We start from the raw sequence: 20,943 nt of genomic DNA on the forward strand, positions 1-20,943 counted from the left end.
ATTAAAAAAAAAGTTTAGTGAGAGACATTATTCATGTCATAACAAAGCCATTTGCTTTTCTTTCCTGCACAGTAATGTTATTTAATCATAGATGAAGTGTTAAGAGAATAAAAATTGGACCCAAATAAAACATTACTGTGAACAGAGATGTTCCTGGCGCAAGTTAACAATAATAGGGCCAAATCATCACACTGAAAAAATACAACCCCATATATCAGCAGAAGTTTTATGCAAAAAAATGCAGCCTTCTTATTAAGTCACGTTTCTCTAACAGCTAAGCTTTGTGGTGACTCCTGTGCAGATAGTCACTTGAAAGCTCCCAGATTAAACTCTAAACTGTCACCAACCATTCCTACACTGACAAGGCAATTGTTTTTTCTTTGTGCTCCTGATACTGCAAAGCTCTTCCTCACTTTCTAAAGACGTATTATAGAAATATTGTAATTCATACTTCTCCTTAAGTCTTTTTGTCTCAATCATCATGACATGTTATTAATGAAATTGTTTTCCATGTATCCATATGTAATGGGTCTTGCAGAGGTACCTTTTTGCTCCTTTAATCATAATAAAAACATGTTTAAGCAAATATATTTCATTTGGAGTATTTTAAGTGTACCTGTGACAGGCTAATCCTGGTTATACATACAAACTGGGGGACAAGAGGCTGGAGAGCAGCCCCACAGAACAGGATCTGGGGGTTTGGGTTGATGACAAGTTGAATATGAGTCAACAGTGTGCCCTGGTATAGTTGACTGGCTGGCAGATATGTGATTAATAGAAGTCTGTTATTTAACTTGAAATTTAGACAAAATATGTAAATATCTATAGTGAAAAACAAAAAAAGAGTTTGAAAAACAGAGGGTGTTAATTAATGCTTATGAACAGTTAACAAAACATGGCCTTGGGAGAATAGACAGCATAAATACTTAAGCTAATAAGTAACAAGATAAGCTCAAAGTGAACCAAATGGTTAATGAGACTAATCAGAAAATTACTTGAACTATGTGTGAACCATCCTAACTAGATCCAGCCTCGAGGAAAGGAAGCCCACTACTAACAACGCCCCCTCCCCACAGAACATGTAAGGTGAAAAAACCAAACACTGTACCTTCAAACGGAGATGAGGCTTGCAAGAACCAATAAGAACTGTGTGACTAAATGTAATTGTCAACAATTATTCAAAATATTTAAAATGTTGTAGTATGTGTGAAGAGATGTGCTCACTGTATGGATTTACTGCCTAGCACCTATCTCTGTGCAGACACCCAACACATGAACACCTCAACTCGGAGTGTGAATTGGCGCTGCACGGGCACGGGACTGGCTACAGGGCAGCACTGGCAGCCAGCACAGACAGCAGTGCCCTGCGGCGCACCAAGCGCAGCACAGCCAGCCCGTCAGGGGAGGTGACTGTCCCATTCCACACTGTGCTGGTGCGGTCCCACCTCACATACTATGGGGGTTTGGGCACCTCAGTATGAGAAGGACATCAGATTGTGAGAGTGTGTCCAGAAGAGGGCAGCAAGCATGGTGGACAGGCCTCAAGGGCAAGACTTACGAGGAGCAGCTGGGGTCACCTGGCTGGTTCAGCTGGGAGAAGAGAAGGCTGAGAGGTGACCTCATGGCAGCCTACAACTTCCTCAGGGCAGGGGGCTGTGGAGGGGGAGGTGCTGATCTGCTCTCTCTGGCCCACCAGTGACAGGACAGCAGGAAATGGAACGAAGCTGTGTCAGGGGAAGTTCCTATGGGACATTAGGAGAAGGTTCTTCACTGAGAAGGTGGTGGGTCACTGGAACAGGCTCCCCAGGGAAGTGGTCACAGCACCAATCCTGTCCGAGTGCAAGGAGCATCTGGACAATGATTTTAGTCGTTTGGGTTTGGTTTAGGCAGTCCTGCAGGGAGCAGGGAGTTGGACTTAATGATCCTTATGAGTCCCTTCCAACTTGAGGTGTTCTATGATTCTGTAATTCTTTGATCAGAGTTGGTTCATTGCTTACAGAGAGATGAGGGATGACAGTTTTTCCTAACTCTGGGCTAAAATACAATATTGAAACTAGTTTTCTGCCAGAAAGGGACCAGCATGACCCATAATCCCTCATGAATGCAACTCAAACTGGTCAGATACAACACTTCAGCACAAACCATGATTCATCTAGTCTCTCTGAAGCAGGAGTTGATAAGTGGTTTGGAAGGCAGCTGGGTATGTGCAGACTCTACATCCCACTGAGACAGCACTGCCCCGAAGAATACATGGGAAATGGGAAGGTGTTTTCTAATTATCTTTGTGGTGTATTTATAAAGCTTTGTAGGCTCTTATTTTGTCACTAAAGAGAATAATCATGCTAAGAGAAGTAATGTCTATGGTAAGTGGTAGTTTCTTTCTGGAATGAATTATTCTTCCCTTTGTCACTGAAGCAAGAAAGTAAACAGACCTGTACTGAACTGTCACAGAGGAGTACCAGAAGAGTGAAAGGTTTTGGAGGGCGAAGTTACTGCAAGAAAGCTATGCTCTTTCCTGACTCCAGTACACACAGCATGGCACCACTGCTGGGTGGTCTGTGATGGAATGTTTTTACATTTCCACCACACAGCATTTTGCTTTTTCTACTTGTTTTGGCTTTCCCCTCCTCCATCCCCCAAGATAACACAGACTTTGATAGGACCTAGGAGGGCATAACTTGCTGGTAGCAAACATGATCTTGCAAAAGGAAGATAATGTGACACCACCTTCACTGGTGTATAAATAGTTCAAATATTTTTCTTCACTTTCCTGTATCTTAGTCAATTGCTGCTCAGGAGATAACAAATGGGGAAATATATTGCAAGAGAGCTAACAATGTGTTTACTATTGTCCTGGTGTTTCTGTTCATCTGGTCATGGAACTAGGGCACCTAAAATCCTCGGGACACTTAATTTTCAGCAGATTTGTTCTAAAACTGCACTATTTCTAGGCCATTGTAGTTCTTATCATACCTACAAACATACTTTTTTGCAAATGGAAGACCCAAAGAAGTACAGCTGCTCCTGTATGTAGACAAACAGATGCAGTGCTGCCTCGTGATTCCTGCTGACTTCTCCAGCTAGCACAGCAACAAGCAGTCATATTCCTATCCTCAGTAGTCACTTCCTTAACCAGTCATGCAGTCCGCCCATCTCCAATACACAGATGAAAAAAAATATATACATGCATTCCCAGCCCTATGTTTTCAGAGACTTAAAACTTTGAAACCATTTTGGGGCTTGGCAAATCATATACCCACGAAGGAATGGATGCTGGAGTCCTCAGATCTCAGGCAGAGAAATATTTGTCTAATGGCTAAAAACTTCAGCAGCCTTCCACACTTGAGGGACTGTAGCTTCCGTAATAACAGGCACCTAAAGAACAGGCCTCTAAAGGACAGGCCTGCATGTAGCCACAAGACAGGTGACAGTTATCAGACCTCCATCACCCAGCATGGAACAAGTCGTCTACTTTGTGCCAACAGAGGAGGCCACAGATTTTTGTCTCCATCCCCAAAGAGGCAAAATAAGTCAGCACCGTGTCCCAGAGACTCTGGCTCTCTGCTATGTCATAAAGTACAGGTGGGTTACCCTCTCTTTTACCCCCCGTATTTCTTTCAGCACAAGTATAGAAGAAGGCTGACTCACAGTTTTAAGACCCATCACAAGAGGCTTTTACTGCTGCACCAGCACGCCCCATATATATATGTAATTTCACACATTCAAAGAGACACAATTAATTCAAAGGATTAGTGAGTTACGTAGATACAAGACCACACTTGCTTGTTTGCCTGCAGCTTTACAATGGGAGGTAATTCACGTAATGAATTTCCATAGCGATGACAGAATCTGACCCTGGGGCCCTACTGTTTATTCTAGTCCTAATTCTTCAAATACATAAGAATGTAAGTAATACTGCTCAGTTGAACAGAGTCAGTTATTTGCAAAAATTGGTCTCCTAAAGTTCACAGAGTGAGAGAGTAACTTGGTTTGGAATGGGCAGCTGACATTCATCTGGTCCTAACTTCAAAGATACACCAGCTTGCTCAGGGTCCTTCCCAATCAAATGTTGCATATCTTCAAGGTAGGAGAACCCACAATGTTCTGATTAATTTCATTTTAAATATAAATCCAAATCTCACTGATGTAGAAATAGTGTAAGCCAGCCAGCCAGCTTAGCCTTCTCTCACCAAATGAGAGTTGGCCACATGTGGGAACGAGCCCCGCCAGTTCCTTCGTTATGATTCTCTCATGGTCAGCCCACAAAGCTCTCACTGTCTTTCCTCACTTTTAACCCTCTTGGAGCCAAAGTCTACAGAATATTTCTGTAAATCCCAAGCAATGCTTAGTCACTCCATGAAAAGCAAATTCCTAGGATGGTTAACAACGCTTAGGAATAAAGGTGAGATAATACATAGCTTCATACTACTCATTTTTTGTCCCAGTAGCATAATCTATACTTCACTTCCACGTTATTATATGTGGATATCAATGGGCTATCATTTGTATCCGACTTCCTTTTCCTCACTGTTATACTCTTAAACATCACAAGATAAAGACTTTAATACCATACAGTCTAAGTGTCTTGTGACATGAGCAAACACTCGCAATTGCCTGCTGCTCTCAGGAAAAAAAGATTCCAGACTAATCTGAGCTTTTATTTTTTCAACTCATACAGTACTTTCCTATTTTTTCTAAATGTTAGCAATAGCATTCCACAGTCTAAAACCAACACAGGCAAACAATAAACTTCTATTAGCGGCACCTTACAGATGACAGGAGAAGGATCCTGGAGGTGAGCCAATCCTCCCGGTGGAAGACTGACTGGTTAGTAACACAGGTAAAATTCCAGTGTTGCGGCTCTGATAAGAGATCAGTATGGAGTGGGAGAATAGTGAGGTGTCAGATGAGTTCATGTAAGGAAAGCAGAGATACAGGGATTGAAGCTGAACAAAGGGGACAGAGAAGGAATCATCAGACTTCACAGGGCTGTGTGTAAGAGCAGTTCCTCTTTCCTCACCCCTCTTCTCTCTTTCGTTTTGCCTCATTTCCCTTGGGCATTGTTCATTGCTATCCAGCCATGCCCAAGGCCTTCACTATCCCCACCATCACCGTCACCCTGTCCCCCTTTATCTTCCTTGCCCTTCAGCGATCTCTATCTGCTTCTCGCGGCAGTGAGGGAAGAGGGCAGGGCTGGGGTCAAGCCTCATTACTAAGAGGAGAAATGTCAGGGAGAGGAAGGTTTGGGACGAGGGAAGAAAGTGGGAGGAAACATTGCCACTCCTACTGCCTAGAGGAATCATCTGCCGTGTAGTAAGGCTGCATCAGCTACCGAGTCCAAGCTGCATCTCAACTGTATCTGCAGGAGGTGGGGTGGGGGCCCGTTCCTCTCTAGCCACAGAAAGCAGGTACTCTGCCTCTCCTTACACGTACTCTGCTAAGTTTCCTTAGCCTGATGTTGCCTCTGTACCACTAAATTCAAATTATTCTTGGTCTATCTGTGGCTTGGTCTGTCTATGTTCCCAGACAAGGAATCAGCAGCCACAGAAGCAAGGGATATTAAGAAAGCCTCAGAAGGTAAAGCCAAATCTCTAGAAAATGAAGAGAGACTGACCAAGAAGAAAGAAGTCTAAAGCAGCTGAAAGGGACAATCACACTAGTTTTGAATTACAGAAAGAGACTTCTGCTTTTGGCTTTGAAAGCGCTAAAAGAGCCAGTACAAAAGATAATGGCACCACGAAGGTCTGCATACAGCTGAATCACAGCTGGAAAGGGCAGCTCCAAAGTGCTTGGAAATGCTTTGGTAAAGAAGAGCAGATGATCATCAGGATATTTTAAAATAAGGTTCTCAGTGCAATACCCTGAAAGTTCATGCTTTTGCATCTCTCACAAAAATTTGAGGAACAGAATCAAAACTGTCCATCTCATTTTGTCTGAAAGCAGAAAGGGTCATGAGATCACCCTGTCTTACTGGTTGTGTATCATGTCATTAATTTCTACTTGGTCACTGTTATGAAAAGCTTGCTGACTTAAACCACATAAAAGGATGTCAGCTCTCAAAAGACAGTTTCTTTGTGCAATAGACAGAGAACATGAGAGATGGAAAGGTGGAAGAATCTTGCAAGGACAAAGGTAAGACATGATGACCTAGCAAAGACACTGGTAAGACCAATGACAAATTGGTAAGACATGTTCAAATGACTCTAACAACACTCCAGCTTACCCAAGGTCCTTGTAAGCCTGAGGTGGAAATTCCATCCCAAGCCCCCTTTTGGGCTTGCCCTCTTCCAGGACAAACGCTTACTGCCTTTGTATGCGCACTTAACCAGGTAGTTCAGATCGGTCCCAAGGGTAGCCTAAAAATCATGACACTATGAGGAGCCAGCAGGTACCAAGCAGTGAATAGCTGAGATTTCCAGTATGCTTCCACAAGTGAGTATAGGGGAAATTCTCCTGATTAAACTTCTGAAAATACCAACTGCCTTGTGAAACCCCTGGTCATTCCACCAGGCAAGAATATGTGCAGTTGAGCTGTGTGAAAAAATAGCAAATGGTTACATGGGTTTCTTAAAAGACAGCCCTTCTTCTGTACACTGCTCTTGCACATCAGCACAAGGCTCCTGTGTAGGAGGCACTCTTGTTTAGAATGTGTTTTGAAGATACATTGGCTTGATATTCACATTCTTCATCCCACAACACAGTACATCTTGCACTATAGCACTTCAGCCTGGGAAACTCCCATTAACACAAAGCAGAGATCAGCTTTCTGATTCAGTAGTTGTGCAGCTGACATACAGTTACACCCTTCGAGAGATTTTTTCGGAAAAATGACAAGTTTCGGCTAAAGTGCATACAAACCACACATACATCATTACTCATAATGCAGTACTGTGTATCATGACTAAGAAATTCTGGCCACTGTTCATATTTTTGACGTTAACTGCTACCTGGGATACTTCAAAAATGCTCACCCCCTGAGTCATTCAAAGGAAAACTGCACCCTTGCATACGTGAAAACAGCGTGCATGTTCATTAACAGATAAGCTATATCTTTTCAGATATATAGATCAGTCCTTTCTCACGTGTTGCACTTCTTAACAGAGTTGCATTTCTCAGAACACTACCTTTATTAATTACAGTGTCTAAGCCAAAGCACGTAGAAGTAATAGTAAAATACAATGAATTGTGCCAGTACTGTCAAATTTCACCACACCTTTGTTTTCTGCAGGTGTGGAGCAAAATGTCTCGGTAATACTTATACAGGAGCCTTACCACACCCTCTGGCAGCTCATAAGGTTTTAAATACTGTTAGAGTATGTCAGCAAGGATGGCTTGGCAAGGGAAGGTTTGCAAACTTCTTCGTAGGAGGTAGACAACAGATAGATATCTACCATGTTTCAAAATAAAGGCAGGTGTATCCTCAATCAAAGCTTTACAAGGAAAAAAAGATACTCAAAGAACTAATCCCTCTTAAATTTAAAAACTATTTAAGATTTCAAACAAACTTATCCTACATAAAAATCTCTTATAGCACAAAGCAAAATTTGTTATAACCAGTTTAGGTGATGCACATAAATTCTTTTTTTTTTTAGTTGGCAGGGTTAGGAAACGCTCATGCCATGCTCTCAATTATACTATGACAGAGGCATCACCCAGAAAAGAGTCCTCCTTAACACGGAAAAGTTCATGTATCTAGTCACTCAGCACCCTTACTATTTTCTAAGTTTCTGTGCCCGTGTCCTCCTTACAGTTTTTAACTTTAAATCACACAGAGATTTTTTAAAAATTATATCAGACCTCCAAAGGAATTAAAATAGTCTCAGATTTCAAAACCTATGCTTCTTTTCTCATATTAAATCTAAAACACAGCATTGTACCAGCTACTAAGAAGAAAATGAACTCTGTCCCAGCTGAAACCAGGACAGTCCTGAAGTCCTTTTAAAGATTTGGGACCATTTAAAATTCTTTCATGTTTAAAACCTATTGGCCTGCTCTGGCTGAGCCAAAAACTTGAATACAGTGCTCTGCTGGCTGAACTAGAAATTCTTCCCTCCCAAGTAAATAAACAGTGCTTATACCGGTAAAAAAATATTTGAAGATGTCAGGGAAACAGAACAGTTTTCCTTCAAACAGCACTTTTTCTTTTGATCTACCTGAAATATACAACATGTTAGTTTTGAATGAAATCAGTTTTCCAAGAGTTATATGGTGTTAATAACTAAAATAACATGAAACATGATAAAAAATACAAGGACCATGAAAACTAGCCATGGGAAGTTGTGATCTAAAATACAGTGTGAAAGCAGAAGCTACCGTTTTTCTGTGATAGAAAGTCTTTCTCTCATGACCCTCAAGAGCCTTTATAGAGCACTTCATAACGGTCTATTCAGACATCAAGCATTTCACCTGCTCCTGAACCCAGGTGCTACTGAACAGAGCAGCACACTGTGTAGGAAAGTCATAATGACTTGTGCTAAGTTACACTGAAACTGGAGGAAAACAAAATGCATCTGTATAGCTGAGATCTGGCCAGGGCACTGATGTCCTGCCAATATTTGTCCTGACTAAATGGAAACATGAATGACTACAGTGAAAGAGCCCACAGGTTTGCTTCCCACAGGAAGGACACTATTAATTCAAATATAAGTCTTCTAGTGTGTTGCTGTGTTGACTTAGTATAGAGTGGGAGTGAGGGTACCACCGCTACTGAGTCAGCAGTAGCACCACCCATTGGGCCATGTCCTCTGGTGGTGCTAATTTAAAAGGATATTGGAAAAAGTTATCAATCCATCATGTTGATTTAGCATATGTTGTCCTTTGAGATGAATATAATTTTAATTACTTGGTATGCTCTTTTTTTTTTTCCCACTAATGACCAGCCATGGCATTCAAGAGGTGTTTTAAAAAGGTAGCTTTAAAACCTTGCACAAAGGCACAAGCTTCTCATTCAGTCTAACCCAGCATTTCTGTGTAAACAGAACTCATCAGCCACTCCTTGTAAAGCAGCAAGCAATATTACAAGTCAGCAAATTAAATTCACCCCTGCTTTAAAACCAGAAAATCCACAGTAATTGCTCTAACGGATGGAGTCTATCCAGTGTATCTATGACTTGCTTGACAACATGGCTAAATTTGCAAAGATTACTCAAATCATTTAGGCTTTGGAAATCACTTAGGGCCAATGTAAACAGATTACAACTTTCCCAGGAGCAATGGAAGCAATTAACTCTGCAGTGAACACCTCTCCTGTGCTATGCCACTCTTTGGAAAATGTAACAGATGCATCTAATTACAACTCACACTGAAACATGCTGGTTTTGTGTAGCTACAACTTCAAGAGACCCAAGGGGTAGGAAAACATCTGATTAAAGTCATGTGGTTCCTCACAAACAGGCAAGCGGCTTTAACAAAGCTTTTGGTTCCCAAGTTATATTGATGCAGAAGGTTCACCACTGGCAAGCGACCCTTGGCAGCTGTGCCCTCCTATCCCCCATACCAAATTTTGCAGGTACTCCCGTGAGTCTTTCTTCATCACAGGATCCTTTGTGACAGCCACTGACGTACAGCGTAAGTACATGTTAAATGTAGGCTCGTGGACAGCAGGTCAGAAGAAAACTCTGGCAAGGCAGTTGACCTTGTGAGTGAGTCCTGCTCTGGGGTCAAGGAGACAGCCCTGGAGACACAACAGCTTCTATCCAGGTTTTCAAGGTGGTGTTATTGACAGCGCAGAGAGGTGAAGAATGAAATAAAGGGCAACGGTAGGATGGCACAGGGTGTTTCAGTTGGAGGTCAGAGTGGGGGTGGACAGTCATAAAGAGGACACAGAAGGGACAGCATGACTGCAAGAAAAACCAGGGAAGGAGGTATTTTAGTAGCCAAGGCAAGAAGAAAAAAAGGATTTGACAGAATATGAATTTCTTTAATGGAAAATAGCCCTCTGAAGTGCTACACTGGTCAAAAAGCAGCTTTCAGATTAGGGTGAGGAAGCAGAAGCAGAAAAAATGAAGTCTAATCTAAGATCCATAACAGGTGCTAGTGATGTCACCACTGATAACAAGAGCAAGGGTCTGGTGCCTGTTTCTCAGCCTTCACTATCTCACAGTGACATTTCCCTGGTTGCACAGTCCTAGAATACTCCAAGATTAACAAAATTAAATTTTTAAAACAGAAACCCACTAGGACTAACAAATATTTTTCCAGTAGGAAACGGACAATAGAAAAACACACATCAGAAATCACTGTCTTTTCTCTATCTGTTCCTCAGAAATAATTTCTATTAGACAAATCATAAAAGAAGTGGGTCAGCAACTGCTTTTTTTAAAACCCTCCAAACCACAAAAGGAAGGTTGTTTAAAGTGTGGGTTCAAGCTGTTACTAGCCTGTTGCCACAAAAAGTATTTATAGAAATATTTCTGCAGTCAGTTTTGTAAGGTTTTTGTATAGTATCATTCTCCACTTCACATCCTACTTTGAGATGATTCAGTTCTTCCACAGGGATGTGGCCTTCAGGGCATAATAAATTGCACAGTCATGAGTCATAAGAACCTTTGCAGAACTGGCCAGACACACTATAAATTCACCCTACCTTTCATGTGAACTGCAGAAATCTTGGAGACACGCGGAGCAGCAGTGTTCTTCCCTGCACAAAACAAGGTACTGTAATGATTTCTAGAGATTATTTATCTCATATACTCTTGGATGATGTTGCTTTGTTGACAAATGCATAGAGAAAAAGGAAGCAGGAATGTGAACTGGAAACAAATGCTTGGGAACGTAATTTACTAGGATTGCACAGGCCATGGTCTAGAAGGTAGAAGTCTTAAAAATGTACAGGAAGAGTAATTTATTGTACAGAGTGCTCTGATTTCTAGAGTTCACTGGCCAGCATATATATCAGCAGAGTAAGAACCACTGTGTTTGCGTAAGTCAGCTAATTTGTTCTTGTGCTCTTCAGTTCTTATGAACATCAGGTCAGCTTCTGGTTTGCAAGCTACGCAGGATACAAACTGTCTTTATTCTAAGGCCATGCTATACCAACCAGACTAGCTCCTAGGCCCTGCCTAGAGCTCTCAGCTAAAACTAAAATGCAAATGACAAATAGCAGCATTTGTGGTCTACTGAATATGGAAACCTCGTCCTGCAGAAGAACTGGGAAGATAGGATCTGGGCTAGCCCTGCAAGACAGTTTCAGGACATTTTTGAAAGTCCAAAAGGGAATTCAGGGTGCTTAGCATGCAATAGTTGGGGTGCTGCTTGCCCAAGCATTGGAAGCAGTATTTTGTCCTGTCCTAAAGGAACAGTTTGACCGTTACTATTACTAGAGTATTTGTTCACTACAGAATTGAGCATCACAAGGTGCTTGCACAAACTGAAGCATAAAAGTTGTTATAAGGGACAGTCTCTCAGTATCCTCTAGCCCAGGCACTGATAAGTAACTTCTGATAAGTAACTTTAACAACTGTCACTTCAAGATGCTGTAAAGGACAGTGCAATGTATGTCCTGGTGAACAAACACAAAACAAGCCTGGAGACTGCTTTTCCTCTAACTTAAATGATAGCTAGTGTCATCAGTGAAACGGGACATGCTAAACCTCATATGACTTTATAATAGTCAATCCTCCTCATTCTTCATATGGATAAATACTTTTAGAAAGCTTTTAAATCACAAAAGAAAGTTCAAAAACTGAAGAGAAACTTGCAGACACATAGCTATATATATGTGAACTATAGTGGTTCACTAATAGCATCTTTTCTCCCTTTCTGTGCAGGTTTGTTACAATGGAAGCTTTGAGTAAAGCAAACACAAGCTTTGCTCTTGACTTTTTCAAACATGAGTGTCAGGAAGTGGGCGACAAGAACATTTTGTTCTCCCCTTTGAGTATTTCATCTGCCCTGGCTACTGTTTATTTGGGAGCCAAAGGTGACACTGCAGATCAGATGGCAAAGGTGAGTCTAGGCTTCAAAAGGTACTGTCTGAAAGGGTTGATCTTTTGGAATAACAGCCTTTATGCAAGAAATTTACTGTGATGGAACAGAGGAAAGCCATAAGCAGAAAAATTACTCATCAAAACTCTATACACATATGCTAGCTCCCGTTTCTCCTGACGTGCACTGCAATGAACTGACTGGTCCTCTGCTTGTGCAGGCCAAGGAAATAGTTTACTCTAGCCTCTGGAAACAGGCCCCCAGCAAATGAGAAAAGTGGCACTGGTGGCACTGTCTCCTTTTAAACCTCACCAGAAGAAATAAGCGATCTTTATCCCAAAGCTCCATAACCTGAGCACTCAGCAGGGAGTGGGAGACCTGGATTCTCCTTCTGCTCTGCCACAGTTTCCATCTTATGTCTCGTCTCTTTGGAAATGCCCCCCCCCAAAAAATGACTCTCCCCTATAATTACTGTAAGTTTTGCACTTTGCTAAACATAAATCCACATTAAGAATATCGGAGAAGAAACACGGTGAGATTACAAACATTTCTTTGGGGTATGTATTTTACAGGGAAAATCACTTACTGAAATCCCTAAGTTGTATTTGTGCAAAGTTCCCAGCTTCAGCAGGTGGCAGTGAGCACAGCCCAGTGCACGGTTACCCAGCTCCTGTTGCAGGAGGTGAATTTTGTCAGTGTTTGCCTGCTAAGGCAGTTGTCCCACCTGCTAAGGCAGTGATTTAACTCTTGATTGACAGGACAGAAGAGGGCTAGTAGGGTAAGAAAGAAAGGAATGATCTTCTGCTAGAAAGACAGGAAAACAAAGAAACAAAAAGGCATAGCTCTTCTGAAAAACATTCCAAGGCTGGACACACCCTTGGTAGCCCAGGTAAGGTGCACATGCCCAGAGCAAGGGATCTAAGGCATGAAACGGCTTGCATCATTTTCATGCTTTCTGACACAAGGCAGCGCTTCATTTAGACTTTGGGAGTCTCCATCTGGAGATAATTGGCTCTTCCCAGGTATTAACTGGCCAGCTCAGGGCATAACTCGAAGCAGGCAGATTCCTCTAGAAAGGGTAGGTACATGAGAGTTTTGCTCTGCAGCCCTCAGCTTGGCGTGCACAAGCCAATTTGTACACATGGGCCTCAAGACCTAACCAAAGACTACATTACTCAGTCAGGACTGGGCACAAGAATAAAGTCTGAGTTTGACTTTCTTCATCACCAGTCTCATGACATCACTAATCTATCGCCGCGTTTATTATTGCTTTTTCCACTATAGGTACTTCACTTTAACAAAGTTGAAGGAGCCAGAAATGTCACCACAACCATAAAAATGCAAGTCTATTATAGAGCGGAAGAGCATCTATCAAATCGATCTGCTTGTTTCCAGAAGGTATTTCACCAAGTCTAGTGATCAAGCTATGGGCATGGTCACATCTTCTCTTGCTTGTATCTTCCTTCCACATTTGCATTTGCTTATGGTTGCCTTCCTCGGATGCAGTGTCCACAATGAATTGGTACCGCATCCTGTGATACCTTCACCTAATGCAATACTTACTACATGCTTCCCCTTTTTAGGCAGAATTACAAAAGCTAACCTCAAATCTGTAAAATTTAAAGTTACCATTCTCTGTCAATAGAGGTCTTGATCTTTTTCCTTTAGTTTGAGGAGAGATTTCTTTGTCAAATTATTACCCGTAGCTAGCTATTTATCAACATGTTCTTTGAACAGGCACAGTTCCTACCTCAGAGAGCTAATCGCAAGGACAAAGCTGCCCTTCCGCACATTTGATTGCAGCATCAAGACAACAAAAACTAGAACATTAACTTTTACAGGCTACCCATGTCTGATGTTTCAGAAATCAGTTTCCATTTCAGTTGAGTAGTTAACAAAGCAAATTGACATGTTGGAATTTCCTAAGGTAGATCAGTTGCTTGCAAAAAATCTTAGAGAAATGGAAATCATTATATTCCCAAGATACTTCTTTGACATACTGGCAGGCGTCTTATACCAAAGTATATGTAATTTAACATAGAAAAATATGGAAAAACAAATGTAATCCCTCTGAGTCAGTAAAGGCTGTTTGTCCCTGTTGACAATTCCTCCCTGCTCTTTCCCATCATCCTTATTTTTTGTGGGACTGCAATCTGCCCGCAAAGCCCCAGTAGCCACAAGTTCTGATGAATGGGCACTTGGATCTACATCCCCATAGCCAAATCCCTCTTCCCATGGTGGGAAGATTTATTTTAGGGGCTATGTCAACAACCCATTTGCACACCATGAACAGGAGAGGGACTGTTCTTCATGAGTGATGTTTGTCCAAATTGTAAGAATTACAGAGTGCTGTGGATAGGACAAAGGGATCTTTCTAATAGTTCAGAAATTTAAGTGTCTGTTCAGGCCTCTGATTCTGATGTAATGACAAGATGAATAGAACACAGGTCCAGATTTTTAGTTTACTAATTCACAGCTTAATTTCCTCAAGGTCATTGATGAGTTTAAGCCCACATTCACTTAATCCTGCTACTTCAATATAAAGAATGTACTGCAATTACTGCAACATTAAAAAAAATCACAAAATATTAACATTAAAAGCAAGATTAGGAAATGCAGGGGCAAAATTTCCATGTAACACAGCCGACTTCCATAAATGAAAGGAATCATGCAGCCAGATCTTCATGCATTGTTTAGCAGTTACAGTCTGTCCCTCATTCTCTGGACATACTTAGTTTCACAACCTCTACTTACAAACCCTTAAGTGTTTTACATACTTCAGGCTCTTAATGCTTGCATTCTGAAAGACTTGCAGTGTCTATATCACATCTGCAAATTTTAATACTTTCAAATGCTCCTTTTAATAACTGCCCAGTTTTGAACACCTCTTGTGTGCTAATACAGGTAACAGATCACCTGAATAGAAACACTTTACTTGGAGCTGTGCGAAGGAAAAAATTAGAAATTTTGAACTAATTTACACAACAGATTAATAACATCTTGTTTTCCTTTTCTCCAAGACAGAAATGGGCAAATCGGATAATATCCATACTGGTTTTAAAGCACTCAACTTTGAAATCAACCAACCCACTAAAAATTACATGCTTAAAAGTGTCAACCAGTTATATGGAGAAAAATCATTGCCTTTCAACAAGGTAGGTAGGCCATTTATTCAGATTATGCCTTGCCATTTAACCTTTATGATCTATCTATGACAACATACCATAAACCATATACTTCTAAATATTTTCATTACATCTGCAAATCCTGCTGTTATCCTTAACACAAATGTTTTGTATGAGAATTTTCCTGAGATGCTGGGCACTAAAATTTTAGTTTTATGGGATGTTCATCTAATTTCAGAGTGATTTGCAGATGTAGTTAGGTGCAAATATGTAAATTGAGTATTTCCACTAAAAAATACTTTGTTCCTTTGACAAAATGCTGTGCTTGTAGTCTGTGTAATTTTTACTGTGTCTTCCCTCTGTTTGGCTGTAGTCATTTATTAGCATTCATATTGGTAGGTAACATAAGACAGGTGTCTCTTTTGCATCTGCAGGAATACTTACAGTTAGCCAAGAGATATTACAATTCAGAGCCACAATCAGTTGACTTTGTGGGAGCAGCAGATGAAATCAGGAGAGAGATCAATTCCAAGGTTGAACACCACACTGAAGGTAAGCTCCAGCCTCTCCTCTCCCAATTCAGAAAGAAGCATTTCAGCACTGAACAAAGTCTCTGTACCCAAGGGGCCCAAGGCAGGTAAACAATTCACCTCAGAAAGGTAAATCAGATCAGTTTTCCTAAAGTAGTCATCTACTGCCTAGCTCTTACTAAAATCAGTGTCTTCCATCAGAATGTGGGAGGAATGTGGCTTACTCTTCTTTGCAAATCAAGATTACTTCAGTAACCACCTATTTGTGAATAATCTCAAGCTAGGCACATGCCATATCGGCACTTACAATTTCCCTGGCTTATCTCTTCAGAAACTGTGCCAACACTTACATCAAAACAGTAAAACTGTATAAATGTGTAAATGTCCTTCTGTTTTCTCTAGGCAAAATTCAGAATCTACTGCCTCCTGGATCCGTAGATTCACTCACCCGGCTAGTCCTGATAAATGCACTGTACTTCAAAGGAAACTGGGCAACAAAGTTTGAAGCTGAAGCAACAAGGCAAAGGCCTTTCAGAATAAACACGGTATGGGAATATCCTGCCCTGTATCCTACTGAAAAAGATAGGGGAGAGAAATTCCTGTCGATCTTTAAATCCATGCAGCATTCAAGTTACTGCATGTAAAGCATTCAGTATATTTTCTTCACCACATCTTCAGCGCACACATACTAGCAAGTAAAATTGTCAGAGGCTGACCTGAAACAACCTTCCATTCTCCGAAGGCAGGAAAAAACAAAACTGTGAACAAAACTGTATGGGTTAGTTCTTTACATTTTCATTTCTATCCGCGTGACAAATCAGAGCGGAATACAGCTTCCTATGATGGGTGTCCTCTGAGACAGCTTAAGACAGCCTGCCTAGACTCCAAGTGCCTTTCCAGAAAATATGGGGTCCTCTGCAGACCCTGTGTCCTACCACTTGGAGCCATAACGATGTTTCAGACACGCTGGGCAGCTTGTAGGCTAAATACTATAAGCCTCCACTGTGCTACTTTACCTCAGTCCTTTGCTGTTCAGTCAGAGTACAAATGGCAAACATGTAATTTGATTTGTTGCAGCATACGACTAAACCAGTGCCCATGATGTACCTGAGTGATAAATTTAACTGGACCTACATAGAATCCGTCCAGACTGATGTTCTTGAGCTTCCATACGTTAATAATGACCTCAGCATGTTTATCCTGCTACCAAGCGACATCACCAGTCTACGAAAGGTAAAGCAACTGAGAACATAAATAATCTGAAAAAAACCAAGGGTGTAATTATTTTATGCATGTGTGAGGTAAAAGACTTTGCTGCAGTCATGCTTCTAGGAAGGAGGGTACTGATCAGGCTCAAGGAAAAGCAAATCCCAAACTTGTTCTAGCACTGTGAACTTGAACCTCTTGGAGCTCAGACTAGATTTCTTATTCTTGGCAGCTGGCACTTCTGTGGTTCCCAGTGATCAGTCCTGGAAGCAGGTAACCCAAACCACACAAGACTGGCCTTCTTCCAGCTGAACAAAAAGGAGGCCGGAAAGCCAGCCCTGCTGAGATCCACTGTCCATACTGATTCAGATAGATATGATTTCATTCCAAAAAATGAAAAATAACCACCACAAATTGGGCAGCTTCCATTATTTTCCAGCATGTCCAGAGCTAATACATATGGACACTGCCACCTTCTGTAAAGAGACTGATTTTGCCTTTTGATAATAAACACTAAATTCTCACCATTGTGTTAGTGGGTGTGCTGTAGAAAAAAAGCTTTTTTCATTAAATTCTAAAATGTAGGGAAGACAGAAATGTGAACAGCAAATCAACCAGACTATTGTTACTTGACACGGATGTTTTTCTTCTACAACTATTTAATCCTGCTATATTCCTGAAAGTTACTGAGAACAGTTCAAATACTGCATTGACCTACCTTAGAGCAACATACTCCTTTAGTCAAAAAGATCTCCAAACTGGTCTTTCACTCCTGTTTTTCAGGTACTCTTACAACAGCTTGAAATGTTCCCCGTTTAGGAAAAGAGAAGAAAAAGCTCTTAGGGCACAGGTTTTTAAAGAGTCTAATTTTCTGATTTTCTTTTACCAACTGCAGCTAGAAAGAGAATTGAGTTTTGAAAACCTGTCTGCATGGACCAGCCCAGAACTAATGGAGAAAATAAAAATGGAAGTTTATCTACCCAGGTTCTCGTTAGAAGAGAAATATGACCTCAAATCTACTTTGAGCAGGATGGGGATGCAAGATGCCTTCACTGAAGGTCAAGCTGATTTCACAGGAATATCAGAGAACAATGATTTGTTTTTGTCACAAGCTTTTCACAAGTGTTATCTGGAAGTCAATGAAGAAGGCACAGAGGCAGCAGCTGCCAGCTCAGCAGCACTGGCATCACGAAGTCTTGGTGCTGCTGTTATTTTTGTGGCAGATCATCCTTTCCTCTTCTTTATCAGGCACAACAAGACCAAGAGTATCCTCTTCTTGGGAAGGTTCTCTTCCCCCTAGAAACATGACCATTACTAAACAGGCTCTTGCAACAACAATAATGAACAAAATACCATGAAGAGCATCTGAACAGTCTGTGCACTTCTTAATTTTCCTGCACTGTTTTCAAATCTCTCAGAAAGTACATGTTAAAAATAACCCGGAATTCACACCTCTGGCTCATTTTCCTGACCAAAGAACCTGAAAGTGGTAGCATGATGCTATAAGCACCAAACTGTACACAAAACAACACTGATGCATTTTTTCAGTGCTTTCTGAACCAGAACTGCCACAATGCAAAACAGACTAAGTTGATCTAAACCAGTAAGTCCCAACGCACTTGCTTTGGTATGTAAGAAGAAAAAACCAGGAAAAACTCCTCTCTGCAGAATGCTGCTGCATCTCCGTCAGTTTCAGCTCACTAAGCTGGTCATCCCAGGAGGGCTACCTCATCCACATTCTTGTCAGTTCTGTACCAGGTTTGCAGCTTGGCACAGCTGGTAATGAAATAAACCTGCAGAATCCTCTCTGTTGCTGATACTGGTGCTTCTTTCTTGCATGCAAAGGGAATAACAGGTGTACATTCTAATCTCTGTCCCACAGCGACTGGATAATATCCAACAGCACTATAGAACTGGAGGAAGAGAAAACATATGCCATGAAATCTTCTTGTTTGTACCTTTCCATGCACTCAGCACTGTTGCCAGCCCAGCACTGCACTGCTCTACTCTCATTTTCCTTTGCCACTTATTTCACCGGCTTGAGGCAAGATCAAATTGGAGAATCAAGCCTGTACTACTAAGTCCCTAAGCGCTTTCTGAAAGGTTACACACAAATCTCCCAGTACACATGTACTTCTGTCACAACTCTTTCTCCTAAGAGTGTCCTAGTCAGTCATGCATGTTTGCAGGGGATGCTCCTAACTCTCTGAATTCACAATAGAGAGCAAAGGACTAATGTCTTACCACACTTGCACACACCAACAGCATCTTACTAGAAGCAGCTCTTCTGGGGATGGCAGGCCTCCCTTTTTTTGACAGAGAGGAGACTGCTGACTGTCACTGAGTCCATTTTCTTCCATGAGGCCAGCTGATGCCAAAGTCCCTTCTGGCTCTGCTTCCCAAATGACAAGGAGCATAGGAAAGTGTTGTGAAGCAAGTTCTTTATTCTGTCCCCATACAACATCAACAGCACTGCCTTCTGTCTGTCTCAGCTGGGAAACATGACACAGGATCCCTCTGTGTTCAGGTGCAATTCTGCCATCCTCTGCTTCACCTAATGCAAGGGCTTCATGTCCCCATGGCCAAATCTCTTAAGCACTTCCTGATGTGCCTCAGGAATAAAGACAGGAAAGCCACACCTAGAGGGCTGAGCAGGAACAAAACCATGGCAGCATGCACCCAAACCCACTCACAGAGCTTTAAAGTCAATGGAAAAGTGAGTCACCTTTTCTCTCCCCTTCAACTATTCTAAGCATGACTGCAAAGATGACAGAGTTAATGTCCCTTTGGCAGTGCCAGGTAATTACCAAGTGGCAATGGCCACAACACTTGAAGGGTGAGTTGCACATTAGGGAACAACCTTTTCCCAGGGTGAGCAGCACAGCACTGGAGAAGGTTGCCCAGAAAGGCTGGGGAATCTCCGTCCTTGGAAGGGCTGTGGCTGACCTTATCTACTGATGGCCCTGCTCCAAGCAGGAGGGTGAAACCTGGATGTCCCTTTCAATTAAACTACGTGATTTTCTCTCTCTTGTCAACAGCCATTCTGCCTTGCCACCTCCCTTTCTCATCCTGCCTGGCATCCTTGCATCCTGATCAGCAAGGGGAGCTAGTTTGCTCACTCTTGGCATACTTCTTTGGGACTTGGAGTCTCCTGGCTTGGGTTTTCCCACCACCTAACCATTCAGCTGACCTTTCTACTCTCCTGATTTCTTAAGGACTTACTCATCATACTAAAACCAACACTTACTTGATTTCTGGCGTTTCTTCATTGCCTTGCACAACATTGATTTCTACCACTTTTTAGAAAACTTGACCCACTCTGTTCCTGTAATCAGGCTTGCAGCAAAATGCTTAGCACACAGTAGTTTCCTTCCTTTCCTCCATTCCCCTTCCCCTGTTCCCCAGGGTCTTACAGTTGTTGCCACCACCTTCTTCCATCACCCAACAGCAGCCTTGTTCTCTTCTGGGACTGCAGAGTGATAACTACTGTGCCATTTTTGCCCTTGTTGTATTTTTTCACTCCATCCTTGCTCAAGTCCTCCCAGGGTTGTTTCAGTCCTTGTTCTCCTTCACTACATGCAAGTACTGCGCACTCAGTGTTTGCAGTGTTTCTCTCACATGGTTCCCAGCCATGGCTGCAGTGAGATTCCTTCACCCACACAACCAGTGGGGTGTCCACCCCTTACCCTGAAAGGTCCCTCATGGCTTTGCCTCTGCCTATGCTCCTAATGATCGTCAGTCTCAAGCTGGACCCGCAGTGTCTAATTCAATCACTAAACTTGACATTTTATGCTGACGTACCCCATTTGAAACTCAGGAGTCACAGCTGTACAAAGCCAGAGAGGAGAATCAGGCTTACAATATCTGCTTACATCCAGAAACCAAACCCAAGCATTCTAGTTGTGTAACCTTTTTACTAGTCATTTATTTTAAACAACAGAGCAGTTGTCTCCACAAAACCAGAAGACCATTGGAATAGGTGAATTGTTCTGCTATCCTGTCAGTAGAACATTGTGGTGTAACAGCAGAGCTGAGATTTTAATTCCATTGTCCTTTTGAAAAGTTTAAAACTGAAAAGTGACAAGGTCAACAAAGAGGACAAAATTACACAAGACCTTTTGGGGATGTGTTAGAAAGGATCTTTGGGTAGGCAGAAA

The 20,943-nt window shown here is 41.8% G+C and overlaps 1 protein-coding gene across 1 annotated transcript; it reads left to right on the top strand.

The window, feature by feature from the left end:
• The first annotated feature begins 10,576 nt into the window (after positions 1-10,576).
• Positions 10,577-18,576, top strand: LOC101920698 (serpin B10-like). Its single transcript, XM_013296484.3, has 8 exons — positions 10,577-10,653; positions 11,769-11,946; positions 13,210-13,323; positions 14,946-15,080; positions 15,485-15,602; positions 15,983-16,125; positions 16,658-16,813; positions 17,682-18,576. Exons 2-8 carry the CDS (start codon positions 11,779-11,781, stop codon positions 18,084-18,086), a joined length of 1,239 nt encoding a protein of 412 aa, XP_013151938.2. The 5' UTR covers positions 10,577-10,653; positions 11,769-11,778; the 3' UTR covers positions 18,087-18,576.
• Positions 18,577-20,943: the final 2,367 nt, after the last annotated feature.

The sequence above is a fragment of the Falco peregrinus genome, chromosome 3 (genome assembly GCF_023634155.1).
Source record: "Falco peregrinus isolate bFalPer1 chromosome 3, bFalPer1.pri, whole genome shotgun sequence".
NCBI lineage: Eukaryota > Metazoa > Chordata > Aves > Falconiformes > Falconidae > Falco > Falco peregrinus.

What these genes read in the sequence shown, in the direction of transcription:
- LOC101920698 (XM_013296484.3), top strand. Translation starts at nt 11,779, where the DNA reads ATGGAAGCTTTGAGTAAAGCAAACACAAGCTTTGCTCTTGACTTTTTC. An exon ending in GATCTGCTTGTTTCCAGAAG is followed by an intron (nt 13,324 to 14,945) that starts GTATTTCACCAA and finishes CTTTTCTCCAAG; the next exon opens with ACAGAAATGGGCAAATCGGA. An exon ending in ACATCACCAGTCTACGAAAG is followed by an intron (nt 16,814 to 17,681) that starts GTAAAGCAACTG and finishes TACCAACTGCAG; the next exon opens with CTAGAAAGAGAATTGAGTTT.